We start from the raw sequence: 26,512 nt of genomic DNA on the forward strand, positions 1-26,512 counted from the left end.
ATAGCAAAGAGTTGGAACCAACCCAAATGTCCAACAACGATAGACTGGATTAAGAAAATGTGGCACATATACACCATGGAATACTATGCAGCCATAAAAAATGATGAGTTCATGTCCTTTGTAGGGACATGGATGAAACTGGAAAACATCATTCTCAGCAAACTATCGCAAGGACAAAAAACCAAACACCGCATGTTCTCACTCATAGGTGGGAACTGAACAATGAGAACACATGGACACAGGAAGGGGAACATCACACACCGGGGACTGTTGTGGGGTGGGGAGAGGGGGGAGGGATAGCATTAGGAGATATACCTAATGCTAAATGACGAGTTAATGGGTGCAGTACACCAACATGGCACATGTATACATATGTAACAAACCTGCACCTTGTGTACACGTACCCTAAAACTTAAAGTATAATAATAAAAAAAAAATTTTCAGCTAACTTCTCAACAGCAATAATGGAAACTGTAAGAGAATGAAATGATACTAACAATGTTCTAGAGGAAAAAAGAATAAAAGTAATAATTGCTCAAAGATATTTTATGTTCAGTTTTAAACATTTTTCTAGAATAAGAATAAAAAATATATTCAGACAAAACCTGATATTTTTGTCAACAACAAAAATCTCAGTAAGGAAAATTCAAAAAATCTTACAGCAGGCAAATGATAAACAAGTCCAGAAAGGAGGCCTAAGAAGAAAGAAGAGTTAAAAAGCAATGAAAACAGCAAACAGGAAATAAAATAAAAAGAAACACTGATTACTTAAAATGGTAATAAAGTTTAGTGGAGATAAAAATTATAAAACACGTAAGGTAGAATACCAGATAAAGTTTGACAAAAAATATTATACTTTTTAAAAAACAAGCATGCTTAGATTTACCGTTTGCTTTATTATTTTTTATTTTTCATGATTGTGGATACATAGTTGTACATATTTATGGGATACATGTGATATTTTGATACAAGCATACAATATTTAATGATCAAATCAGGGTAATTATAATATCCATCCATCACCTCAAGCACATATCATTTATTTGTGTTAGGAACATTGCAATACCACTCTTTTAGTAATTTTGAAATATACAATAACTTGTTGTTAAGTTTAGTCACCCTATTATGCTCTTAAACACTAGATCTTATTCCTTCTATTTAACTGTATGTTGTCCGCATTAACCAACCTCTCTTCTTCCCCACCTCTTCACCCTTCCCAGCTTCTGGTAACCATCATTCTACTCTCTACCTTTATGAGATCAATTTATTTTAGCAAACACATGAGTGATAATAGCGGTATTTGTCTTTCTGTGCCTGAATTATTTTACTTAACATAACTTCTTCCAGTTCCACCAATGTTGTTACAAATGACAGGATTTGATTCTTTTACGGTTTAATAATATTCCATTGTGCATATATATCACATTTTCTTTATTCATTTATCATGCATGGACACTTAGATTGATTCCATATCTTGGCTACTGTGAATAATGCTACTATTAATATGAGAGGAGAGATATCTCTCTTATTGTTTCTTTTTTTGAGGTAGGGTCTTGCTCTGTGGCCCAGACTGAAGTGCAGTGGTGCAATCTTTGCCCATGGCAATCTCTACCCCTAGGTCTCAGGTAATCCCCCCACCTCACCTTCCTGGGTAGCTGGGACTATAGGTGTACACCACCATGCCTGGCTGATTTTTGTAATTTTTGTAGAGGCGGGTTTTGCCATGTTACCCAGGCTGGTCTCAAACTCCTGGGCTCAAGCAATCCACTCAACTGGGCCTCCCAAAATGCTGGGATAACAGGTGCCCAGCACACCACCACGCCTAGCCCAGATAGCTCTTTAATCTGCCAATTTCCCTTCTTTTGTACACATACCCAGCAGTGGGATTATGGGATGATAAGACAATTCTATTTTTGGTTTTCTGAGGAAACTCCATACTGTTTTCCATAATGGCTATGCTAATTTACATTCCCACCAACAGTGTAGGAGCATTCCTCTTTCTCCACATCCTCACCAGCATCCATTACTGTCTTTCTAATAAACGCCAGTTTAGTTGGGGTAAGATAATATATCATTGTGGGTTTCATTTACATTTCTCTGATGATTAGTGATGTTGAGAATTTTTTCATATATCTGTTGGCCATTCGTATGTCTTTTCTTGAGAAATGTCTATTCAGATCTTTTGCCCATATTTCAATGAGATGATTTGGAATTTTGTTACTAGGGTGTTTGAGTTCTTTATATATTCTGGTTAATAGTTCCTTGTCAGTCAAATGTTTAGAATATTCCTTTTAAGTCAATATTGAGACAAAGATATTCAGAATTAATAAGAAAATTTAGCAATATTTGTGTATGTAAAATCAATATATAAAAATTAACTTCTCTTTTCTGGTAAAAGTTAGAAAATACAAATTTTAGAAATCTATATATGCATATAATTTATAAATGGCATCAAAAATACTAAATACATGGAAATAAATCTAACAATGCCTCTGTGAACAATACTGCTATGAGAATGACAGACAATACCCATATGAAAAAAGCAGTAAAACTGTATTCAGAAAATTTTATAAATAACTATATAAATGAAGAGATATACCATGTTTATAAATTAGAATATGGTTATGATAAAGATGTTGTCTCCCCAAAATGATCTATCAATTCTGAAAAATCCAATTAAAAACTCCCTTTAATTTTTCGAAAAATTAAATTATGACAAGCTGGTTTCAAAATTAATATGCAAGATACCACTGAAGAAAAACAAGTTTGGAAAAATCTATCATCTTGACTATTACATGCTATTACCAAACCATAGTAATTAAGGCAGTGTGGCGTTGGTGTGGAATTAGACAAATGGGCCAGTGAAGCAGAATATAGAGCAGATAAGCATATCAATTACATGTGAATGCATGAGTTATACAATAATTGTACTACAGAAATAGAAAAGATTTTTTCCATATGTGGTATTGATGAATTGAGTATGCACATTTTAAAAAGAAAATCATACTTGTGCTTAATATTATTTACAAAAATTTCCACACAGATTATAGACATGAAAGAGAAAACAATAAGGTTTTTAGAAAATAATATATAAGACTATCTACATGATCTTGTGGTTGGGAAAGATTGTTTTAACCAAAATACAAAAAAAGGCTAATCATAAAAGATTGATATATCTGACTTTATAAAAATTAATAAGTTCTAGTCACTAAATTTTATATACATATCCTCTGAGCCAGCAATTCCACTCATAAGTTTGTACATTAAGATGTATGCCATGATGCCCATACAGGAATGTATAAAACATTGTTCATAATAACCATAAATTGAAAATAATGGAAATGTCCAAAATTAACAGAATTAATGGATAATTTGCAGTATGTTAATAAAATGCAACAGTGAAATGAAAAACAAGCAATAAAAATGATATAGCTACACTCAACATTAATGAATCTTAAAAACATAATAACTGTAACAATTTTTATGACTTCCATATAATTAAAGGCACAACAAAAACAAAGTTAAAGGATAAGGCATATCTTGGGAGAATTTATAATAAATATTTAATAATACCAACATATTAATAAGAATAAGAAAACACATAGAAGTAATTCTAACAGCAACAAATATAAAAAGATATTTAGTAGCATAGTTATTAGAGAATCTTAAAAAATTCATTATAGGCCAGGCGCGGTGGTTCACGCTTGTAATCCCAGCACTTTGGGAGGCCGAGGCGGACAGATCACGAGGTCAGGAGATCGAGACCACGGTGAAACCCCATCTCTACTAAAAATACAAAAAATTAGCCGGGTGTGGTGGCGGGCGCCTGTAGTCCCAGCTACTCGGAGAAGCTGAGGCAGGAGAATGGCCTGAACCCGGGAGGCAGAGCTTGCAGTGAGCCGAGATTGCGCCACTGCACTACAGCCTGGGCGACAGAGCAAGACTCCATCTCAAAAAAAAAAAAAAAAAAAAAAAAAAATTCATTATAAGTGTCACTTGATCTATTATATTGGCAAAAATTAAGAAATCTAAGACAATACCCATATTAAAAAAACACTAAAACTGTATTAAGAAAATTTAATACATAACTAAATAAATGGAGAGATATACCATGTTTCTAAATTATAATATGATTATGATAAAGATGTTAAGTCTCCCCAAATTGATCTGTTAGGTGTTGGTGAAGATAAGAGGAACTGATACTCTCAAACTCTTATAGACTGGGTAAGAAAATGTGTGTGTGTGTGTGTGTGTGTGTGTGTGTGTGTGTGTGTGTGTATAATATATATTCAAATACTTTTGGAGACCAATAGAAAGCATCAAGTAAATTTTTAAAAATAATAAATCATAAATTATACTTAGCTGGGCACAATGGCTTATGTCTATAACCCCAGAATTTTTGGAGGCTGAGGTGAGAAGACCATTTGAGTTCGGGAGTTTGAAACCAGCCTCAGCAACAAAGGAAATTCCATCTCTACAAAAAAAATTTTTTTATTTATCCAGGTATCGTGACATGTGCCTGTGATTCTAGCTACTCCAGAGGCTGAAGCAGGAGGCTTCCTTGAGTCCAGGAATTCGAGGCTGCAGTGAGCTATGATTGTGCCACTGCACTCCAGCCTGGGAGATAGAGTAAGACCCTGTCTGTAAAAAATAAAAATATAAAAAAAAGAAACACTTACATAGATACACAAGGAGAAATATGCAATGATTTTCACTATGGCATTGTTTTTATTGTCAAAAATTTGGAAAATAATAAATAAGGAAAATTCATTATATTAGAATTTTTCAGCCATTAAAATGAATGAAGAAAATACGTAATTACCAATATGGATTAAAATTAAAATGTAGCATTGATTTTTTTAAAAACCAAGTCACAGATAAATGTATTAGGTAGAATTACATTAATAAATGTGAAAAATACAATTTCATATTCATGTATATTAAAGTAGAAAAATGAACTGGAATGATATATGCCACAATTACTATAGTTGAAAGCACATATGGTTGAACAGCTGAAACTGTATCGCTTGAAGTATTCTTTATTCAAGAAAAGTATTTGAAACAAACGAAACAATATGTGTCTCAGGCTACTGAGGCTTCCCTAATAAAACAGTGTAAACTGGGTGATTTAAACATTTTATTTCTCCTAGTTCCAGAAGCTGGGAAATCCAAGATAGGGTGCCAGCACGGGCTGGTATTGCTGAGGGCTGTGTTCCTGGCTTGCAGACAGCTGCCTTCTTGCTGCATCCTCACACAGAGGAGAGAGTAAGTGCTGGTAGCTCTTCCTCTTCTTGTAAAGACACTAATCCCATCATGAGAGCTCCACCATCATGACCTCATCTATGCCCAATTACCTCCCAAAGGCCACACTTGCTAATACCATCACACTTGGTTACAATTTCACTTTGTTAACTCCAGGGCTTTTCAAATTTGTTTAAATGAAGAACCTAACTCCCTCCTTTTTAGCATAATATATGTTACTATCTGGTTTGCTATGAGATTATACTCTATTCTTTGTGAATTGTAGTGGCCATAATACCCATTGAGGTTGGGACTTCAACATATGAATTTTGCAGGGACACTCACATTCAGCCCATAACAATATGCCAACATCTTAAATTCTATTGTATGTATACCATTATACTTTTCTAAGTTTTTAGCAATTTCTTAAAATTTAAAAATCACACACGATTTTTAAATTATCAAGAAATTTTGACATAGTAACAACACATTTTGATCTAGCAAGTTATTTTTCCTAATAAAGATTATGGACATTGAACAGAAATTAATATTACTTAAAACGTGTCCCATGAGTTCATTCTGATGAAGCGGGCTGTATAGGTAGTGATGGCAAGGCCAGCTCTGTCTCTGTATTAGTCCGTTCTCATACTGCTATAAAGATAGAGACTGGGTAATTTATAAACAAAAGAGGTTTAATTGACTCACAGTTCTGCATGGCTGGAGAGGCCTCAGGAAATTTACAATCATGGCAGAAGGGGAAGGGGAAGCAAGGCACCTCTTACATGGTGGCAGGAGAGAGTGGGAAGGGGGAAGCACCAGACACTTATCAAACAACCAGACTGCATGAGGACTCACTCACTATCATGAGAACAGCAAGGGGAAATCCATCCCGGTGATCCAATCACCTCCCACCAGGTCCCTCATTTGACACATGGTGATTATAATTCAAGATATATTTGAATGGGGACAAAGAGCCAAACTGTATGAGTCACCCCTAATGCAGACTTATACTACACATGAGCATATTTTAAAACTGAGCCAGGCACAGTGGCTCATGCCTGTAATTACAACTTTTTTGGAGGAAAAGGTGTGCCGATCATTTGAGGCCAGGAGTTCAAGACCAGCCTGGGCAACAAAGCATGACCCCATCTCCACAAAAAAAAAAAAAAAAAATTAAAAATTAGCCAGGCATACTGGCATGTGCCCATGATGCCAGCTGCTCAGGAGGCTGAGACAGGAGGATCACTGGAGCCCAGGATTATAGTAAGCTACAGGTTATGGCAAGGTTATAATAAGCTATAATCAGGCCACTGCACTCCAGCCTAGGTGACCCTGTCTCTAAAAATAAATAAATTAACAAATAAAAAAGCTGAGAACTTTTGGAGCAAAGAAAACAATTGCACTTTGTTAAATCCAGGGCTTTTGAAATTTGTTTAAATGAAGAATCTGACCTGCTCCTTTTTAGCATAGTATCTATTACTATTTGGTAGGCTGAAAAAGATTATACTCCATTCTTGGTGAACTGTGGTATCCATAATACACATTTAATATAATCAGTTTAATCATTGTATACATAATTTCTGTTTCAATTTTTTTCTTATAAACATTTCGATTGTATTCTACTATTCAGATACATTTAATTGACTTGATCATTCTATTATAAAGCATTTGCTATTTTCAATTTTTAAATGCAATTAAAACTACTCTGAACATTTTTATACAACTTATTTTTCCTCTGTTTACCTATATACTATTAGTAACAGAATTACCTAGTGATGGTTTGTATATTTAGGTCCTTTTGCTTTTTATTTGTAGCATCCTTGACCATTTAGATGCACTGACTAGATTTACTTATTTTTTCAGCATATTATGTTTATATGAATAATAGCAAAACCATTCAGTTTTTAAGTGATATATTTTGAATTTTATTTTCTTCTCTGTAGGATTCTAGGTAGATAACAACTTCTCCTGCCACTTTTTTTACAATATGGATCACTGTGGTATTGGGACAAGGATACCACAGAAAACAACTAGAAAAAGTACATTATTTGTGACTGTAATTGCTCTCGCACTCATTGTAGAAACTTTATCCCAAGGAAATAATCTGTAATATTTCAAAATAGAAAAACATTCTATTTTGGCTAAATTTGAAATAGCAAAGATCTTAGAACTAAATAAAATGCTCCACGATACAGGAGTTATCAAATATTTTCTCACGCAATCTATGCATTATTACAACAAATTAAGAAAACATATGAGTATAGATAATTATTTCAAACAAAAAGTGTAGAATTCAAAATTTTAGAAAGCATATAATTACAATAAACAAGGCTATTAAGCAAACAGTAAACTTTAAAATTTTAATCTTTGGTTAGAGAACCATGGGTTAATTTTTTTTCACAGTTTTCTTTATTTTCTAAATTCTCTACAATACATATGGATCCTACAATTATTTTCTAGCTTACCTTGATTTATGACCCCTTTCTCCACTTAAATGTTGAAAATTTAATTTCCAGAGCTCTTCATGATAAGGGGAAGATACGCCTCCACATGTATTAATCATAGGTGATTTGTTAACAGGCATATTCACAAATCATAAATTCTAAAAGGAATATTAAATGTATGTTAGCATACAAATGCACTCGTAGTATCAAATCACATGTGATACAAATTCATTATTTTTGGAAAAGAATAGCAAGAACTAAAGTTAGGCTTAAGAGTAATTCTATATTAAGGAAGAATTTAAATAAATAAGTAAACTATAAGGATATGGAAATAAGTACAAAAAGTTACTATTATAAGTATATATATCTAGTCTTTATTATGCTTTAGCAGTCTTAACAGCAAAACCATTGAAACAGCAGCATGGCATGGTAGCTAAGAGGATAGGCTATACAACCAGACTAAGTGCTTTGTGCCTCAGTTTCCTCACCTGTAAAATGAGAATGGTATTTCCTCATAGAGTTCCTGTGAGAAATAAATAGTTCAATATATGTAAATTGCTTAGAATGAGACTACTATATAGGAAACTTTATGTAATCACTTGTGATCATATCACTGTTGTCTGTTCTTTAAAGTTTCTTGTAAATTCGTTCTCGTGTCTCCTGTCTTTTCGTCATTTAGATAGATAGTGCTTTCTCTGCTTCTTTTTATGCCCAGAATTTTTTTCCTTTTGATTCATATCTGAGTATATTCTATGAGTGTATGACCAAAACTAAGACATCCTATTTGTCTTTAGTGGAGTTTTAGTCAGCAAAATGAAGTAATGAAACGGGTAGTCATATCTACACTGCATTATTTTGTCTTTCATTTTTTAAATAGCTAAATTTAAAAATTGATCATTAGATTAGTCAAAGTTTTGGTAGGAAATGCAGAGCACACTCAAATAGGGTACCTGAATGAAAGAATTCTTTCCAAAGACATGGGCAGAGCTATAACACAAGATGGTTGTATTCTCAGGGACTAGAAAAAACAAAATAAATTGTTACCACTCTTAGGGCTGAAGAGGAATATAGACCAAGACAGAATAGCTATTAAGGAGTTGTGCTTAATAAAAAGCTTTGGCCTTTAAGTGAGAAATGCAGCCAACCTGAGGTTGCCCTCTAAGAGGGAGCCTGGAGGATAGAAACTCCAATCTCACTCTCCTTGCATGCTCCACTCCAGTCATCAGCCTGTGCTACTCATCTGTCAAACCAAACTAGAAGCCAGAAAGTACAGGGGCAAAGTGAAGAAGAATGGAAAGCAGATCTGAGTGGCAATGGGAAAATATCCAGCAAAATATGGATCAGAGACACAAAATGTCACTGTCTATTGCTATTGATATATAACAAGCTCTCCAGGAATTGAACTCAGCTCTGCACCAAGCGGACCTAATAGACATCTACAGAACTCTCCACCCCAAATCAACAGAATATACATTCTTCTCAGCACCACATCGCACTTATTCCAAAATTGACCACATAGTTGGAAGTAAAGCTCTCCTCAGCAAGTGTAAGAGAACAGAAATTATAACAAACTGTCTCTCAGACCACAGTGCAATCAAACTAGAACTCAGGATGAAGAAACTCACTCAAAACCGCTCAACTACCTGGAAACTGAACAACCTGCTCCTGAATGATTACTGGCTACATAAGGAAATGAAGACAGAAATAAAGATGTTCTTTAAAATCAATGAGAACAAAGATACAACATACCAGAATCTCTGGGACACATTTAAAGCAGTGTGTAGAGGGAAATTTATAGCACTAAATGCCCACAAGAGAAAGCAGGAAAGATCTAAAATTGACACCCTAACATCACAATTAAAAGAACTAGAGAAGCAAGAGCAAACACATTCAAAAGCTAGCAGAAGGCAAGAAACAACTAAGATCAGAGCAGAACTGAAGGAGATAGAGACACAAAAAGCCCTTCAAAAAATCAATGAATCCAGGAGTTGGTTTTTTGAAAAGATCACCAAAATTGATAGACCACTAGCAAGACTAATAAAGAAGAAAAGAGAGAAGAATCAAATAGATGCAATAAAAAATGATAAAGGGGATATCACCACCAATCCCACAGAAATACAAACTACCATTAGGGAATACTATAAACACCTCTACAAAATTAAACTAGAAAATCTAGAAGAAATAGATAAATTCCTGGACACATACACCCTCCCAAGATTAAACCAGGAAGAAGTTGAATCCCTGAATAGACCAATAACAGGCTCTGAAATTGAGGCAATAATTAATAGCTTACCAACCAAAAAAAGGGCCAGGAACAGATGGATTCACAGCCAAATTCTACCAGAGGTACAAGGAAGAACTGGTACCATTCCTTTTGAAACTATTCCAATCAATAGAAAAAGAGGGAATCCTCCCTAACTCATTTTATGAGGCCAGCATCATCCTGATACCAAAGCCTCGCAGAGACACAACCAAAAAAGAGAATTTTAGACCAATATCCTTGATGAACATCAATACAAAAATCCTCAATAAAATACTGGCAAGCCGAATCCAGCAGCACATCAAAAAACTTATCCACCATGATCAAGTGGGCTTCATCCCAGGGATGCAAGGCTGGTTCAACATACGCAAATCAATAAACGTAATCCAGCATATAAACAGAACCAAAGACAAAAACCACATAATTGTCTCAATAGATGCAGAAAAGGCCTTTGACAAAATTCAACAACCTTCATGCTAAAAACTCTAAATAAATTAGGTATTGATGGGATGTATCTCAAAATAATAAGAGCTATTTATGACAAACCCACAGCCAATATCATACTGAATGGGCAAAAACTGGAAGCATTCCCTTTGAAAACTGGCACAAGACAGGGATGCCCTCTCTCACCACTCCTATTCAACATAGTGTTGGAAGTTCTGGCCACAGCAATCAGGGAGAAGAAAGAAATAAAGGGCATTGAATTAGGAAAAGAGGAAGTCAAATTGTCCCTGTTTGCAGATGACATGATTGTATATTTAGAAAACCCCATTGTCTCAGCCCAAAATCTCCTTAAGCTGATAAGCAACTTCAGCAAAGTCTCAGGATACAAAATTAATGTGCAAAAATCACAAGCATTCTTATACACCAATGACAGACAAACAGAGAGCCAAATCATGAGTGAACACCCATTCACAATTGCTTCAAGGAGAATAAAATACCTAGAAATCCAACTTACAAGAGATGTGAAGGACCTCTTCAATGAGAACTACAAACCACTGCTCAATGAAAAAAAAGAGGACACAAACAAATGGAAGAACATTCCATTCTCCTGGATAGGAAGAATCAGTATCGTGAAAATGGCCACACTGCCCAAGGTAATTTATAGATTCAATGCTTCTAATAATCGACATTAATCAGAATGTAAAACAAACGGGATTTTTTTTAAGTCAGCAGCTGTGCTGAGCTATATACAGGAGTGCCACATCCAGACTGGGTCTAACTTTAATGTAAAACAAATGTTATCCCCAAGCAGGATTAATTATTTTCAGGCATTTATTTTTCTTTAACAGCTAACAACATCACTGGGCATTTCTACCTTAAAATGCACTCAGGAAAATAACAAATTCATATTACCAATAAAAATGCATCACAAGGTACAGCTAAGCACATGTAGCCTAAAAGAACAATACTCAATAAGTAGGAATGTGCAAAGGAGATAATTGGATAAATCTAGTAATAAATGTTGCAAATTTGACAAGTGCTTATTGTGAATTATACAAAATTATGAAGGTAAGATGTTTAGCTAAATTAGGAAAAGAAAACATCTTCAAAAGAAGACCAAAAGAAACTCATGAGGCTATAAAAGCAAACCCATGAAAGACTTCATGAATAAAACACCAAAAGCTATGAACAGACACTTCTCAAAAGAAGACATATATGAGGCCAACAAACATATGATAAAAACCTCATCATCACTGGTCATTAGGGAAATGCAAACCAAAGCCAAAATGAGATACCATCTCACACCAGTTAGAATGGCGATCATTAAAAAGTCTGGAAACAACAGATGCTGGAGAGGATGTGTAGAAATGGAAATGCTTTTACATGTTGGTGGGAGTGTAAATTAGTTCAACCATTGTGTAAGACAGTGTGGTGATTCCTCAAGGACCTAGAACCAGAAATGCCATTTGACCCAGCAATCCCATTACTGGATATATACCCAAAGGATTATAAATCATTCTACTATAAAGACACATGCACAGGTACGTTTATTGCAGCACTATTCACAATAGCAAAGACTTGGAATCAACCCAAATGCTCACAATGATAGATTGGATAAACAAAATGTGACACATATACACCATGGAATACTATGCAGACATAAAAAGGATGAGTTCATGTCCTTTGCAGGGACATGGATGAAACTGGAAACCATCATTCTCAGCAAACTAACACAGCAACAGAACCAAACACCGCATGTTCTCACTCCTAAGTGGGAGTTGAACACTGAAACACATGGATACAAGGAGGGGAACATCACACACCAGGGTCAGTCAGGGGGTGGGGGGCCAGAGGAGGGATAGCATTAAGAGAAATACCTAATGTAGATGATGGGTTGATGGGTGCAGCAAACCACCATGGCATGTATATACCTATGTAACAAACTTGCATGTTCTGCACATGTATCCCAAAACTTAAAATATAATTTTAAAAAGCCCACTATTCACAAAATATTGCATATATCAGAAATATCTAGAAATATAAATTTGAGTTAGACATACTCTTAGATAAATTAGTTTAAAGCATTCAATGCCAAATGGATGGAAAAGAAAAAAATACAGGCCACCCAGAAAGAAAAAAAGAAATTGAAGGGAAATTGAAGGCTAAAACTGGTTTTCGTGTACATTATGTTAGGCAAATTGACCTCAAGCTTTTGGCTATTTCTTGAGATATTTCACAGAGTTGGCTATAATTAGTCATATTTTTTGAGTTTCCAGAAGTTAGAGACTATTTTAAACATTATCTTTTAATCACTGAACTTATTGTCCAAAGATTCCTCACATCCGCTGCTAATAGTGGTAGATATTTGCACTTTCTTCTCATCATGCAAGTTCCACAATGCCCTGTTAAAAAAACTTCTCCAGTGGGATGGGATAAAAACATCAAAAATGTAAGTTTCTAAATGCTTACTCTAAATTTCTGGCTTATTTTAGCAATACTGGTAAAACTGTTTAACCAACACAAGTTTGTAAACCACTATTTAAGTAGTGTTGTGATATACAAGAGAGACAATTTGTGCCCTCTAATATATTTTATTACTTAGGATTGCTTTTGACTAAGAGTAATTGGAAAAAATAGCCAAACAACTTCAAATTTCCAAAAAGAAAAAAAAATTAATGCCTCCAGAAATATTTAGCATAGAGATGTTGGAATTCAATCCCCAATAAAGTAAATAAACAAATAAACAAAAATGTTCAAAATAATCCTCCCTCCCCCCAAAAATAAAAATAGAGAATCTGAAAATGTCATCAACTTTCAGAAAAATATTAGTTCTTTTCTAAAGATATTCTTCATCAAATTCCCAGTAGATCCCGAAGCTTGGAGCTATCAACAAAAGAATTTAGTATTATTATTTTTATTGTTATTATTATTATTATTATTGCATGTACAATAGGGCCACATTGCATTGTGCATTATTTTAAGATTCGTTTTCCAGGGATCTAGAACTAGAAACACCATTTGACTCAGCCATCCCATTATTGGATATATATCCAAAGGATTACAAATCATGCTGCTATAAAGACACATGCACACGTATGTTTATTGTGGCACTATTCACAATAGCAAAGACTTGGAACCAACCCAAATGTCCAACAATGATAGATTGGATTAAGAAAATGTGGCACATATACACCATGCAATACTATGCAGCCATAAAAAATGATGAGTTCATGTCCTTTATAGGGACACAGATGAAGCTGGAAACCATCATTCTCAGCAAACTATCGCAAGGACAAAAAACCAAACACCGCATGTCCTCACTCATAGGTGGGAATTGAACAATGAGAACACATGGACACAGGAAGGGGAACATCACACACCGGGGCCTCTTGTGGTGTGGGGGGAGCGGGGAGGGATAGCATTAGGAGATATACCTAATGTTAAATGACGAGTTAATGGGTGCAGCAAACCAACATGGCACATGTATACATATGTAACAAACCTGCACATTGTGCACATGTACCCTAAAACTTAAAGTATAATTAAAAAAAAAAAGATAGAGTTAAATAGAATAAATGCTTTTGAAGGTCACGTAAGGTCAACTGGAAAATTCTTTGTAATTTTTTAAACATCTACTAGGAAAAACTGATGTAAAACAATTTTTCCACTGGCATGGAGCAATTCAATTCACCTAGTAGAACCCAGCAGATCCCAGCCTGTGTGTGGATTATCAGGTAGAAGGTGGGCTGCTCTTTGATTTGGCTCACTGTTGATTGCACTGGGCTGGCCTGGATCATTGGATTCTGAAGTTTTCGTGGATGGAAGCAGTGAAGATGTCCTAACAAATGAAGAAAAGCATACGCCTATCAGTTAACAACCTTCTTTCTTCCCAAAGTGAAACAGTATGGCCATATGAATGAGGTTTTATTATTAACCCTTTAATTCAGATTGTATACTTTTTGCCACTTTATACATTTTACTTTTGCTTTTTGTGATTTAGTGATAAAGCAATGATTGCTATAAAGGCCTAATTATCTCCTCACGCTGAAACTTGTTAAGATCAAAATAAAGAGGTAACATGAAAAAAAAAAAAAAAGCAGTCTGAGAAAAAAAAAAAAAGACTCGTTTCCGAACTCGAACACAAACTACAAAATATCTCAGAAAATGTAAGCATTTAATTTTTACATGTTATTTTGCAATTATTCTAATTTACATCAAGTCTGTTTTTTAACCCACTTTTAATATAATTAGCTAAACTAGCAAAGTAAAAATTCGTCATTTTATTCTAATTTACTGATGACAAAATAAACTTTACTAGACCTTTCTTGGTCAAGAAAAAACAATAATCAAGAAGTAGGAATGTGCAAAGGAATTAATTTGATAAATGTAGTAACAAATGTAAATTTGACAAGTATTTACTGTGAATCATATAAAATTATGAAGGTAAAAATGTTTAATTTGCATGAATGTGAAAAAAGTAATGAAGCAAATAATGATGATGTTATTCCAAAGAAATAAGAAACCAAGAATTTCTACTAGTCTTTTACATATTGAGTTTGATTTTGTGAGGTGCTAAAACCAATGTTATTTCTGAATATGTATGTCTAATGAAGCAATAAACATCACCTTTTAAATGCCATTTATGTAAACCATAAAGAAGTTCAAACTAAAAAATATTTGAAAGTATTACAAGAACCTGAAAAGTATTAATATTTCATCTGTTGGCTGTAGCCAACAGCACTTTGTATTGCTAAGACTAAAAAAATATAGTTAATTGACAAACAAGAGTCACAGACTACATCAGAGATTTCCAATGAATCTTTGCCATGTATTCAGCACTGGTCGGCCACATCGTGCAACGTACTCAGCACTGGTTGACAATATGCAGACAAACTTAGAGAACAAATAAATCTAGTAAACTATTTTTCATTGCAACTTGAGAAATGCACAGACATTGCAAACTTCAGCAATTGCTTTACCACAAGTGCAATTTGGACATATTAGTGACATAAAGGTAGAACTGTTGGATTAGCACCATTATTTACAAGTATAATTAGCTCTGAATGGAATAAAACTAGAAAAGCTTGCATTTGTTATTATTTTATTTATTTATTTATTTATTTTGAGACAGAGTCTTCCTCTGTCACCCAGGCTGGATGGAGTGTATTGGTGCAATCTCAGCTCACTGCATCCTCCACCTCACAGGGTCAAGTAATTCTCTGCCTCAGCCTCCTGGGTAGCTGGGATTACAGGCTAGTTCTTTTATTTTTAGTAGAGACGGGGTTTCACTCTGTTGGTCAGGCTGGTCTCGAACTCCTGACCTCAAGTGATCTGCCTGCCTCAGCCTCACAAAGTGCTGCGATTACAGGCATGAGCCACCGTGCCTGGCCTTAAAACTTCGTACAAGTAAGCTTTGCGTAGGACTGCTGCAAATGGTAGGTAATCGCTTGGAGTAGTTATTCAAATGGAGGAGTTTACATCAGAAACCTAGAAGCTGGGGAATACTGACTCCAGCCAAATAACGACAACGACAAAATTAAAACAAAAGAAAAACAGGGACTTCATTTCTACAACTGCATGGAGCTGTATTCTGCAACCATCTGGATGATCTTAGAAGTACATTCTTTACCAGAGCCTCCAGGTAACAGACTAGCTCATCTGGCACCTTTTCTCCACCCCCAGCATTATTGAGCAAATGTTAGTGACAAATAAGAATTGTATATATTTATGTTGTATAATGTGATGTTTTCATACATGCATACATTGTGAAATGATTACTACAATCAGGCTAATTAATATCTCCATTACTTCACAGTTATCTTTTTTTGTGTGTAGTGAGAATATTTAAGGTCAACCCGCTGAGCCACTTTCAAGTATGTATTAACTATAGTCACCATGCTGTACAACAGATCTCCAGAATTTATTGATTTTAACTGAAACTTGTTACCCTTTGACCAACATGCACCATTTCTACCTCCAACTCCTAGCTGTTGGCAACCATCATTCTACTCTCCGCTTCTATGAGTTTGATAGTTTTAGACTCTACATATAAGTGAAAACATGGCATATTTTTCTTTCCATGTTGGGCTTATTTCACTTAGCATAATGTCCTCCAATTTCATCCATGTCGTCTCAAATGACAGAATTTCCTTCTTTTTAAAAGCTAAATTATATATCATTAGGTATATATACTACATTTTGGTTATGCATTCATCCATCAATGGACATTGTGGCATCTTGGCTATTGTGAATAGTGCTGCAATGGACATGGGAGTGCAGATGTCTCTTTGACATGCTGATTTCATTTCCATTGAATACATATCCAGTAGTGGGATTGTTGGTTCCTATGCTAGTTCTATTTTCAATTTTTTTTTTAAGGAACTTCTACATTGGCTATACTAATTTACATTGACACCAGTAGTGTAAAGGGTTGCCTTTTCTCTTCTTCTTCTTTTTTTTTTTTTTTTTTTTTTTTTTTTTAAGACAGGGTCTCACTCTGTCACCCAGCCTAGAGTGCACTGGCCACGATCTTGGGGCTCACTGCAACCTGCAACTTCCGCCTCCTGGGCTTAAGCAATCCTCCCGCTTTGGCCTCTCAAGTAACTGGGACTACAGGTGTTAGCCACCACGCCCATCTAATGTTTGTATGTACGTATGTATTTATTTATTTAGTAAAGACGGGTTTTCACCACGTTGCCCAGGCTGATCGCAAACTCCTGAGCTCAAGAGATCCACTCACTGCAGCCTCCAAAAGTGCTAGGATTATGGGAGTAAGCCACCACGCCGGACCCTTCACTTTTTTTTTTTTTTTTTTAAATACACGGAGTTTCACTCTGTTGCCCAGGCTGGAGTGCAGTGGAGCAATTTTGGCTCACCGCAACCTCCACCTCCCGGGTTCAAGCGATTCTCCTGCCTCAGCTTCCCAAGTAGCTGGGATTACAGGCTCCCGCCACCATGCCCTGCTAATATTTTGTATTTTTTAGTAGAGATGAGGGTTCACCATGTTGGTCAGGCTGGTCTTGAACTCCTGAACTCAGGTGATCTGCCTGCCATAGCCTCCCAAAATGCTGGGATTACGCCACCGCGCCTGGCCTCATCTCTTGTGTAATAGCCATTCTAACAGATATAAGGTGATATCTCATTGTGGTCTCAATTTGCATTTCACTGATGATTAGTGATGCAGAGCATCTTTTCATGTATCTATTGTCTATTTGTGTATCTTTTTGAGAAATGTCTATCCAGGTTCTATGTTCATTTTTTTAATTGTCTGTTTGTTTTTTCTATTGAGTTGTTTGAGTCCCTTAAATATATTGGATATTAACCTTTTTTTTGGATGTGTGGTGTGCAAATATTTTTTTTCCATCTGCTATCTTAGTTTCAATTTGTGAGACACCGAGCAGAGAACCCAGCTCAATCTGCCTGGATTTGTGACCAAAAGAACTGTGAGATAGTAAATGAATGTTATTTTAAACCTCTAAGTTGTTGTAATTTGTTTTGGTAGCAATAGAAAACTAAAACAAGATATCTCATAATTTAGCAATTATCATTGAAGCGGGTGATAATCTTTATATTGCAGTCTGTAAAAAGTTATCACTAAGCATCATATTATTTGATAGAATGTTTAGATTTTATTTTCTAAAGAAGATTCACACATAAGGAGTTCATGAATCCAGAATCCATTTCTTTCTTTAAAATATAATTTGTTTGGGTATAGTGTAATAGGAGAACTTATAGGAACTGACTGCTGGTAAAACGTTTGACATTAAATTTTGAAAATACAGCATAACTTTATGTTAGGAAAAAATTTAACATTCTTAAATTGATGAAGTTTGAAAAAAATTTCTTCTTCGATTCCCATCATCATACTTAGGTGAGACTCATTTTTCTACTATGAATATTATTCAAACAAAATACAGAAACAGTGGAGAGATATATTAGTTCATGAAAAGAATACTATTGAAATTCAATCCAAATCGGATAAAATTAAGAAGCATCAGAAAGATCACTGGTCACATTAAAATTTTTGATATTGAAATACGTAATATAACACGTGTTCCCTATGTGCACATGGGTTGTTTTCTTGTTTGTTTAAAGACTTAATTTATTTATTTATTTAGAGACAGAGTCTCACTCTGTTGCCCAGGCTAGAGTGCAATGGTGCAGTCTTGGCCCATTGCAACCTCCACCTCCCAGGTTCAAGCAATTCTCCTGCCTGAGCTACCCAAGTAGCTGGGATTACAGGCACCCACCACCAAGCCTGGCTAATTTTTATATTTTTAGTAGAGACGGGGTTATACCATGTTGCCCAGGATGGTCTCGAACTCCTGACCTCAGGTGATTCGCCCACCTGAGCCTCCCAAAACATTGGGATTACAGGTGTGAGCCACCAGGCCTAGCCTGACTTTACTTTTTTAGAGCAGTTTTAGAGCAAAATTGGAGAGGAAAGCACAGAAATTTCCCATATACCTTCGACTCCCATACATGTGCAGCCTGTCCTATTATCAACATCTGGACCAAAATGGTACATGTGTTATAATTGGTGAATCTACATCAACACATCATAATTACCCGAAGTCCATAGTTTACATTAGGGTTCACTCTTGGTGTTGCACATTCTATGGGTTTGGACAAATGTATAATGCCATATATGCATTATAGTATCATACAGAGTGTTTTTGATGCCTTAAAAATCCTCTGTGCTCTGTCTATTCATCAGCCCCACCACCCCAACCCCCCACCATGCCTGGCAACTAGTTTTTTACTGTCTGTAGTTTTGCCTTTTCCAGAATGTCTTATAGTTTGAATTAAACACTGTGTAGCCTTTTCAGATTGGCTTATTTCATTTAGTGATATGCATTTAGGGTTCCTCCATGTCTTTTTATGACTTAACAGCACATTCATTTTTAGTGTTAAATAATATTCTACCATATTGATGTACCACTGTTTTCCGTTTATCTACTGAAGGACATCTTAGTTGCTTTCAAGTTCTAAGAAGTATAAAGCTGCTAAAACATTGATGTGCAGGTTTTTCTCTGGACTTAAGTTTTCAACTCCTCTTGGTAAGTAACAAGCAGCATGATTGCTGTACCTTATGGTAAGAGTATTTCTTACAAAGTAAGCTGTGTAAGAAACCACCAAATTGTCTTCCAAAGTGGCTGTACCATTTTTTATTCCCACCAGCATCAAATGAGAGCACCTGTTGTTCCATGTCCTTGCCAGGACGTGGTGCTGTAAGTGTTCTGACTTTTGGCCATTCTAATAGGGTGTGTGGTATCTCATTATTGCTTTAATTTGCATTTCTCTGGTGACTTATGATATAGAGTATCTTTTCACATGCTTATTTGCCATCTATATTTCATCTTCGTTGAGGTGCTCTTAAGGTTTTTGGTCCATTTTTAATCATGTTGCTTTTTTTTTTCGAGTTTCTAAGAGTTCCGTGTATATTTTGAATAACATCTTTTATCGAATGAGTCTTTTGCAAATGATTCCTCACAGTCTGTGCCTGCCTTCTCATTTTATTGGGATTGTCTTTAACAGGACAGAAGTTGAAATTTAATGAAGTCCACCTTATCAATTTTTTTTCATAGATCATGTATTTGGTGTCATATCTAAAAAGTCATCACCACATTCCAGGTCATCTAGATTTTTATCTGCATGTAGATTTTTAACATATGAAATTACTCTTTCACTAATATCTGTTTTGTTATGATTGAGGAATGACAATAAGTTATGAGCATAATATTTATCTCCATATTAATTAGTTACATGTATTTTCACTCAATAATATATATAATTTTGTAACTGTTTTCCTTTCTCCTGTGTTATATTTGTATAGATTATATTTACTCAAAAGCAATTTTATGTCTGTTGATTCCAATTATTTACATTTGATTTTTGGGTGTCCTTTTATTTTCCATTTTACGGTAATTATCTTTCATTTTAATTTTTCCATGACAATTTGGAAGTTTTAAAATAGGTACTTTACAGAGAGTTGGAAAAGCATCTTTAAAAAGTAATCATACGTCTACTGATTCCTTACATCCTAACTCCAGACCTATTACATTTAGTCCCTGGAGTTGTCCAGGAATGTGTGTTTGTCTTGTTTTGTTTTAAGCTCCCCAGGTGAGTTTAATATGCAACCCAAGGGCTGGTACAGTGGCTCACGCCTGTAATCCGAGCACTTTGGGAAGCTAAGGCAGGAGGATCATCTGAGGTAGGGAGTTCAAGACCAGCCTGGCCAACATGGTGAAACCCCTTCTCTAATAAAAATAAAAAATCAGCTGGGTGTGCTGGCACATGCCTGTAATCCAGCTACTCGGGAGGCTGAGGCATGAAAATCGCTTGAACCCGGGAGGCGGAGGCTGCGGTGAGCCGATGCTGTGCCATTGCACTCCAGCCTAGGCAACAAAGTGAGACTCTGTCTCAAAAAAAAAAAAAAAAAAAAAAGCAACCTAAGTAGCTTAAAGTCATTGTGTAACAAAATCAGAGCTTTGACGTAAACATGAAAAGTATAACGTTTGTAGAGATGTAGGAAGTAGAATAATCTTTTTCTTGGTCTTCTTTTATTTTGTTCTTTAGCTTTGGTTAAGTATAATCCCTTACTCTAACATAAACATTTTTCTATTATTGAGTAAAACCATATTCTAAACCAGAAAACCTTCTCTAAAAAGAAGCTACCTTAAAATTTAAACATTTATTATAGGATGAGCATGATAGATATGTCTTTTTTTTCTGGAAAAAATAGAAAATAATTAGAATCAGAAAATCTGTGTTAAAATAACTGCACTGAAATTAACATTTTTTCATATTTGAGGAAGGGGGTTCAGAAGGTCACAGGGGTTAGGGAAGGAGGGAAAAAGAAAGTAAAATCACCTAAGGAGTTTTTAAATTAACCCATCTAATCTGATTTGCCTTAAAGGAGAGAGGAAAGTGGGGTATGGGTAGGGGTAGAGAAGAATCTGCAAAGAGAAAGGAGGAAGAAAAGGGGTAAAGAGAGAAGGAAAAGAGAAGGGCAAGGGCAGAGCGAAATGGGGATTGTTTCAAACTATACACGATGACATTCCAACACCAGGATTCTGCTAATACCATTCTAGACTCTCTAAGAGCTCCAGCAAAGAGGCTGAGGAGGAAGGAAATGTGCAGTTCATAAAAGCCAGGGGAGGTAGTTCTTCATGGGCTCACTGGTTGAAAACCACTTGTATACAACAATTTCTCAGGCAGTGTTGATAGCCATAAAAAGACTAGAAATTTGGCCGAGGGGTGAGACTCCCAGTGATGCCTGCAAGGATTAACTGAGGACCAGGGAGGAATGTAAACAGCCACATCTGTATCTTCTATGGCAATTGCTTCCGGGAGGAGCAGGGCAGCAGGAAGGTGGGCACGAATGCTAGGTACTTGGCTTCTGGATCCCTCCTCCCTAATTATTCAATAAGCACTCCCTACCTGTTCAAGTTTCAGTTTCTCATCTGTAAAATGGAAATGATAATATCTAAGCAGAGTTGTCTGAGGATTAAGTAAGATAAAATATTTCCCATATTGTAGGGTGTCAGTAAATGAGAGTCATTTAATAGATGAATGCACGAGAGAAATTAAATATCTATCTTCAGCCAAAAAAGGGGAGTTTGTGTTATTCATTGTTGGACCTAAATTCTCAAAGAGACTTTGAAATAGAGTGGAATATTTAAATGGTTGAGAACCATTTGCCAGAAGAGATTAGCAAAAACAAGTTACAGTTACAAGTTTAAGTGGAGTTGAATAACAGAACTTGGTCACAAATACTAATCAGTAATGGAGTTCAAACATTCAGCTTCTAAAACGCTATTTGCTAAAAAGAGAGTCTTGAACCATCTATTAAAACCTACTGCAGAAATAATTCATAACATTTCATTCCTTCTCAGGACAGTTATATGCATAGAGCATGTTGACTTGTGAATTGTACAAAAAGGAGCCGACAGTAGCATATTTCATGATATTTCATAGTCTTTAGTAACCCCCAGACCATTTTACAACAGAAATAAAAAAATAAAATGAGGCTAAAAATTTTAACTTCTTCTGCTATTAAGACACATTTTTTTTTTTTTTTTTTTACTTTGCAGGAAAATCACAATTAAATGTAAAGAAACTAAAATGAACTTGTTAAATTGGATTATTTCACTTTTACATCACTGTCAAGAAGTAGCTATAATTTTTCCTTAATCGGCAAAAGATGATGTAAAAGTAAAAATTAGCTTTAATTAAAATTATCCTTAAGATTAAAATATCCTTTTTATTTTCTACAGTCCCAAAACACAGGGTACTCATTGAATTTGTGGATAGAAATGGAAATAAAACATTAAGTGAATAAAAATGATCCGAATGATTGAATTGCTCTCCCTTTAAAATAAGCAAAACCTTCCCTAAATAATGAAATGAAAGGTAAAAAAAAAAAAAAAATTATTTTAGATACCAACTATTTCTAGGACCCAGCTCTCTGCTTGCTCTAATGTTCTTGGCTTATAAAGCATCCCACTGTGGAAGACAGTCTAAAGTAGCTGCCACATTTTCTCTACCACTTCCCAGGGGTAAATACTGATAATTTAAATAGATTTCAGAAATTTACCTTGCATATTTATCTCAAGTGGCCAAAAAAATGGCTTGATTTTAGGCTTTAATTATATCAGATATGTTTTTTATATTAAACGATATTTACTCTTAAATTTATTCTAGTACAAAAAATATAATATCTGGAATATAGTTTCTGCTATGACCTCAGCTTTGAGATGATCTCTCCAAGGCTGACAAGAATCTCCCAGTGGACAAATCCACTATGAACTTTGCAGTACTGATCTTACCTGATCCCTCCATGGTATCTGACCCTGCCAACCACCCCTTCTGGAATTAAGTGTCTTCTTTTTCATTCATCATTACACTCCTAGGACAACTGGCTTTTCTCCCTCTCAGACTTCTGTGTGGTATAGTGGGTAAGTGTGCAACGCAGGAATCAGCAGCTTACTTTAATCCTTGCTCCAGAACAGACTAAGTCTGTTTCATTGTGCAGATTACTTAAACTGCAGGTGCCTCAGTTATCTCATCTACAAATACGGATTATATCAGTATTTCTTGTTAATGGGACCTTACTATCCAAGTGGAAAGGAATACTTATTACGTGTTTTTTTGTGTAATACCCTTTTAATTAATTATATAAATGGACTAAGCAATAAATACTTTAAACACGAAAATATTACAAAATTAGTACATCAAAATATGTGGGTTTGATAACTATAAAATATAGGTTGAAAATAAATGGGGATTTATTAACCTTTGTGCATACCTGGCCTTTTATAATAAAATATTGAAAGTACTGATTCACAATTACATAGATGTAACAATTTTAACCATTAAATTATAAATTACAAAGAGATACACACACACACACATATATGTTGTGGCCTTGTAATATATATATAATATATATATATATATATATATAATATATATATATATATAGTACATGTAAATCTCTTAGATGTTTAAACAACCAAAAAAATACAATATCTAATATTATAATAATCAAAAGAATAACCAGCACACTTAAAGAAAAACTGCTTTTAAAATTGTTAATAAAATCACTTTAATTATTTTTATCATTATCTATTTTTATTATACTCATTCTTTCTGTCCAGAATACCTTCCTAAGGTTTTTAGTAGTTTTATTATTATTATGCCTTTTTAGAGTTTCAACAATCTTATTATATTCTATATAAAAATATATAAAATTTTGAGCCACCCAAGGTTATAGAATCTGGGGCAGTATGGGAAAGGGCACTTTCTGGGAAATATTACCTATTAACCTAGCTGCAAAAATTTCTAAACAAAACATAAGAAAACCATACCTAGGGATATCAATAAAAAAGAATCCATTATAACAGAGATGGGTTTAGTCTCAGAAGAGCAAGATGATTTAATACTGTAAAATCTATTTTTACAGACCATAACATTGGTGTATTGATGTACTTAAAACAAAATAGTAGGAAATATTTTGATATATGCCAAAGAATAATTCCATTAAATTAAGTTTCCATTCATGATTCTAAAAACAAATAAAAAAACTTTCCAAGCTAAGAATAGTTCTCCTTATTTTAATTAAATGTATCTAGGAAAAACTAAACCAAACATGATAATTAATGATAAATCATTGGAAGCTTTATCTTAAAAGCCAGAAACAATACAAGGGTGTCCATATCATTACTACTACTCAAAATGTAATAGGCAGTTGCAGTCAAGAATAACATTAAAAAGAAAAAGAATAAAGAATATAAATAAGCGAAAAGAAGAGATATCATATTTATTTTTTAAATATTTACATTAAAACCTCAGAAGAATCTGCACATACAAAAAATAGATTATATCCAATTAAGAAGAGATTTCTGGATAAAAAACTAATACAGAAAAGTTAGTGATATGAGTTTTAGTGCCAGTAAAGATGGCTTTTGGCTCCTGTCTCTAAAAGCAACTTTGAAGGACTAAAGAAGGAAACGTGAAATCCAAGATATTATAGATTAAAAGAAAAAAAAAAAAAAACTTGAGCTAAGCCCCTGGAGAAATGAAAAGCTATTTTAAACATGTTAGAGAAAGAGGTTAGTAAGTGCAGCTCTGCGAGAATAAATTAGTAAACAGGAGTTTGAGTTATTCTTTTTAACTACTGATAAGTATGCAACAACAAACAACAAAAATTTAGCAAAGCTATAGAAGCAATACCATTACTATGCTTGACCAAATGGACGTATAGAGAATTCTATATTTATTTATTAGAGAATATACATTTTTCCCAAACACACAAGAACAATTTATCTCTCTCTTGTTTTTTTCTATGTCCCCCCTATTCACAATATAGACCAGGCACAGGACCTGGGCTGAGTTGTATATGGGGTGTGTTTACTCTACCTCTTTTTCCTCTACAGTCAATGCAAGCACACAGCTGGTTGTAAGCAACAGGAGGCCAACAATTGCTAAAACTTGATCACATTCTAGCTTAGAAAGTATGTCTTAACAAACTGCAAAATGTAGGTAATCTACATGAGTAGATTATATTCCCTGACATAAAACATAATTAAGTTAGAAAACTATAACAAAAGGATAAATTAACCCTACATATATTGGGAAATAAAAAACAATAATTCTAGGTCACCTATAGCTCAAAAAAAGAAATAACAATGGAATTTGAAAAATATTTAGAATTAAATGATAGTAAAATACTACATATAAAAACTTATGATGTGCAAGAAAATGGCTCTTCAGAGGAAATGTTACATAAACATTCATCTAACAGCAAGGGAAACCTAAAAATTAATTAGCCAACATTAGAAATGGGAAAAATAACAGCAAAGTGGACCCCAAAATAGTAGAAGTGAAGAGAAGTTTTAAGAGCGGATATTGGTGATATACAGAACAAAATCTGAGAAAGAGCAACAAAGCCACTATGATCAAAATCATTAGTCTTTGGAAAAATTCAAATTAAAAGTGTAATGAACTTCTATTTCACACTAACTAGAATGGCTAACATTAAAAAAACTGACAATACCAAATTTTGAGGAATATAGAACAATGAAACTCTAATACGTTGCTGATGGAAGTGAAAATAAGCTATAACAATGTAGGAAATCTATTTGTCTGTGCCTTTGTAAGTTAACTGTACACCTTACATCCTGACCTAGAAATTCCATTCCCAAAGCAATGAAAACATTGCCATAAAAAGACTTGTACAAGAATGCCTATAGTACTGTTATTCACAATAGTCCCAAACTAGAAACAACTCAACCATCTGTCAGTGGGAAAATGGATAAACAATTCGTGGTATGTTTATATAATAGGATTATTCTCAGTAGCAACAAAGAACAAATTAATGCTACAAGTAATGACATGCATAAATCTCAAAAATACTACATTGAGTGAGAAAAGCCAAACACAAAAGTGTACATACTATGTGATTTCATATATGCAAAATTCAAGCACAGACAAAACTACTGCATGGTGATGGTCTATGGGCAGTGTAAGGATTGAAGGGAAGGTGGCATGATGGAAATATTATATATTAGGGATGGTAACATGGGTATATGTATATATCAAAACTCAATGAAACAGATTA

General features: G+C 34.6%; 1 protein-coding gene and 1 non-coding gene across 5 annotated transcripts in view; both read right to left on the reverse strand.

The window, feature by feature from the left end:
- TMEM232 (transmembrane protein 232) overlaps positions 1 to 26,512 on the reverse strand; it is a 347,658-nt gene that overhangs the window by 265,578 nt on the left and 55,568 nt on the right. The window contains exons 3-4 of one of the 4 annotated variants that reach the window (XM_063612897.1): positions 8,174 to 8,208; positions 7,707 to 7,843 (exon numbers count right to left, since the gene is read on the reverse strand). In XM_063612897.1, the coding sequence (XP_063468967.1) occupies positions 7,707 to 7,825 (119 nt within the window). In that variant the 5' untranslated portion in view covers positions 7,826 to 7,843; positions 8,174 to 8,208. Of the gene's footprint in view, positions 1 to 7,706; positions 7,844 to 8,173; positions 8,209 to 8,635; positions 8,669 to 14,080; positions 14,228 to 26,512 lie in introns of those variants that run through there. The other 3 variants (XM_063612898.1, XM_055298334.2, XM_055298330.2) reach the window with 3 other exon arrangements.
- On the reverse strand, positions 25,236 to 25,368 carry LOC129457920 (small nucleolar RNA SNORA51). The gene has a single exon (XR_008649457.1). It is a non-coding gene; the product is annotated as a small nucleolar RNA SNORA51 (small nucleolar RNA).

This window comes from Symphalangus syndactylus, chromosome 11, assembly GCF_028878055.3.
Source record: "Symphalangus syndactylus isolate Jambi chromosome 11, NHGRI_mSymSyn1-v2.1_pri, whole genome shotgun sequence".
NCBI classification, from domain to species: Eukaryota; Metazoa; Chordata; class Mammalia; order Primates; family Hylobatidae; genus Symphalangus; species Symphalangus syndactylus.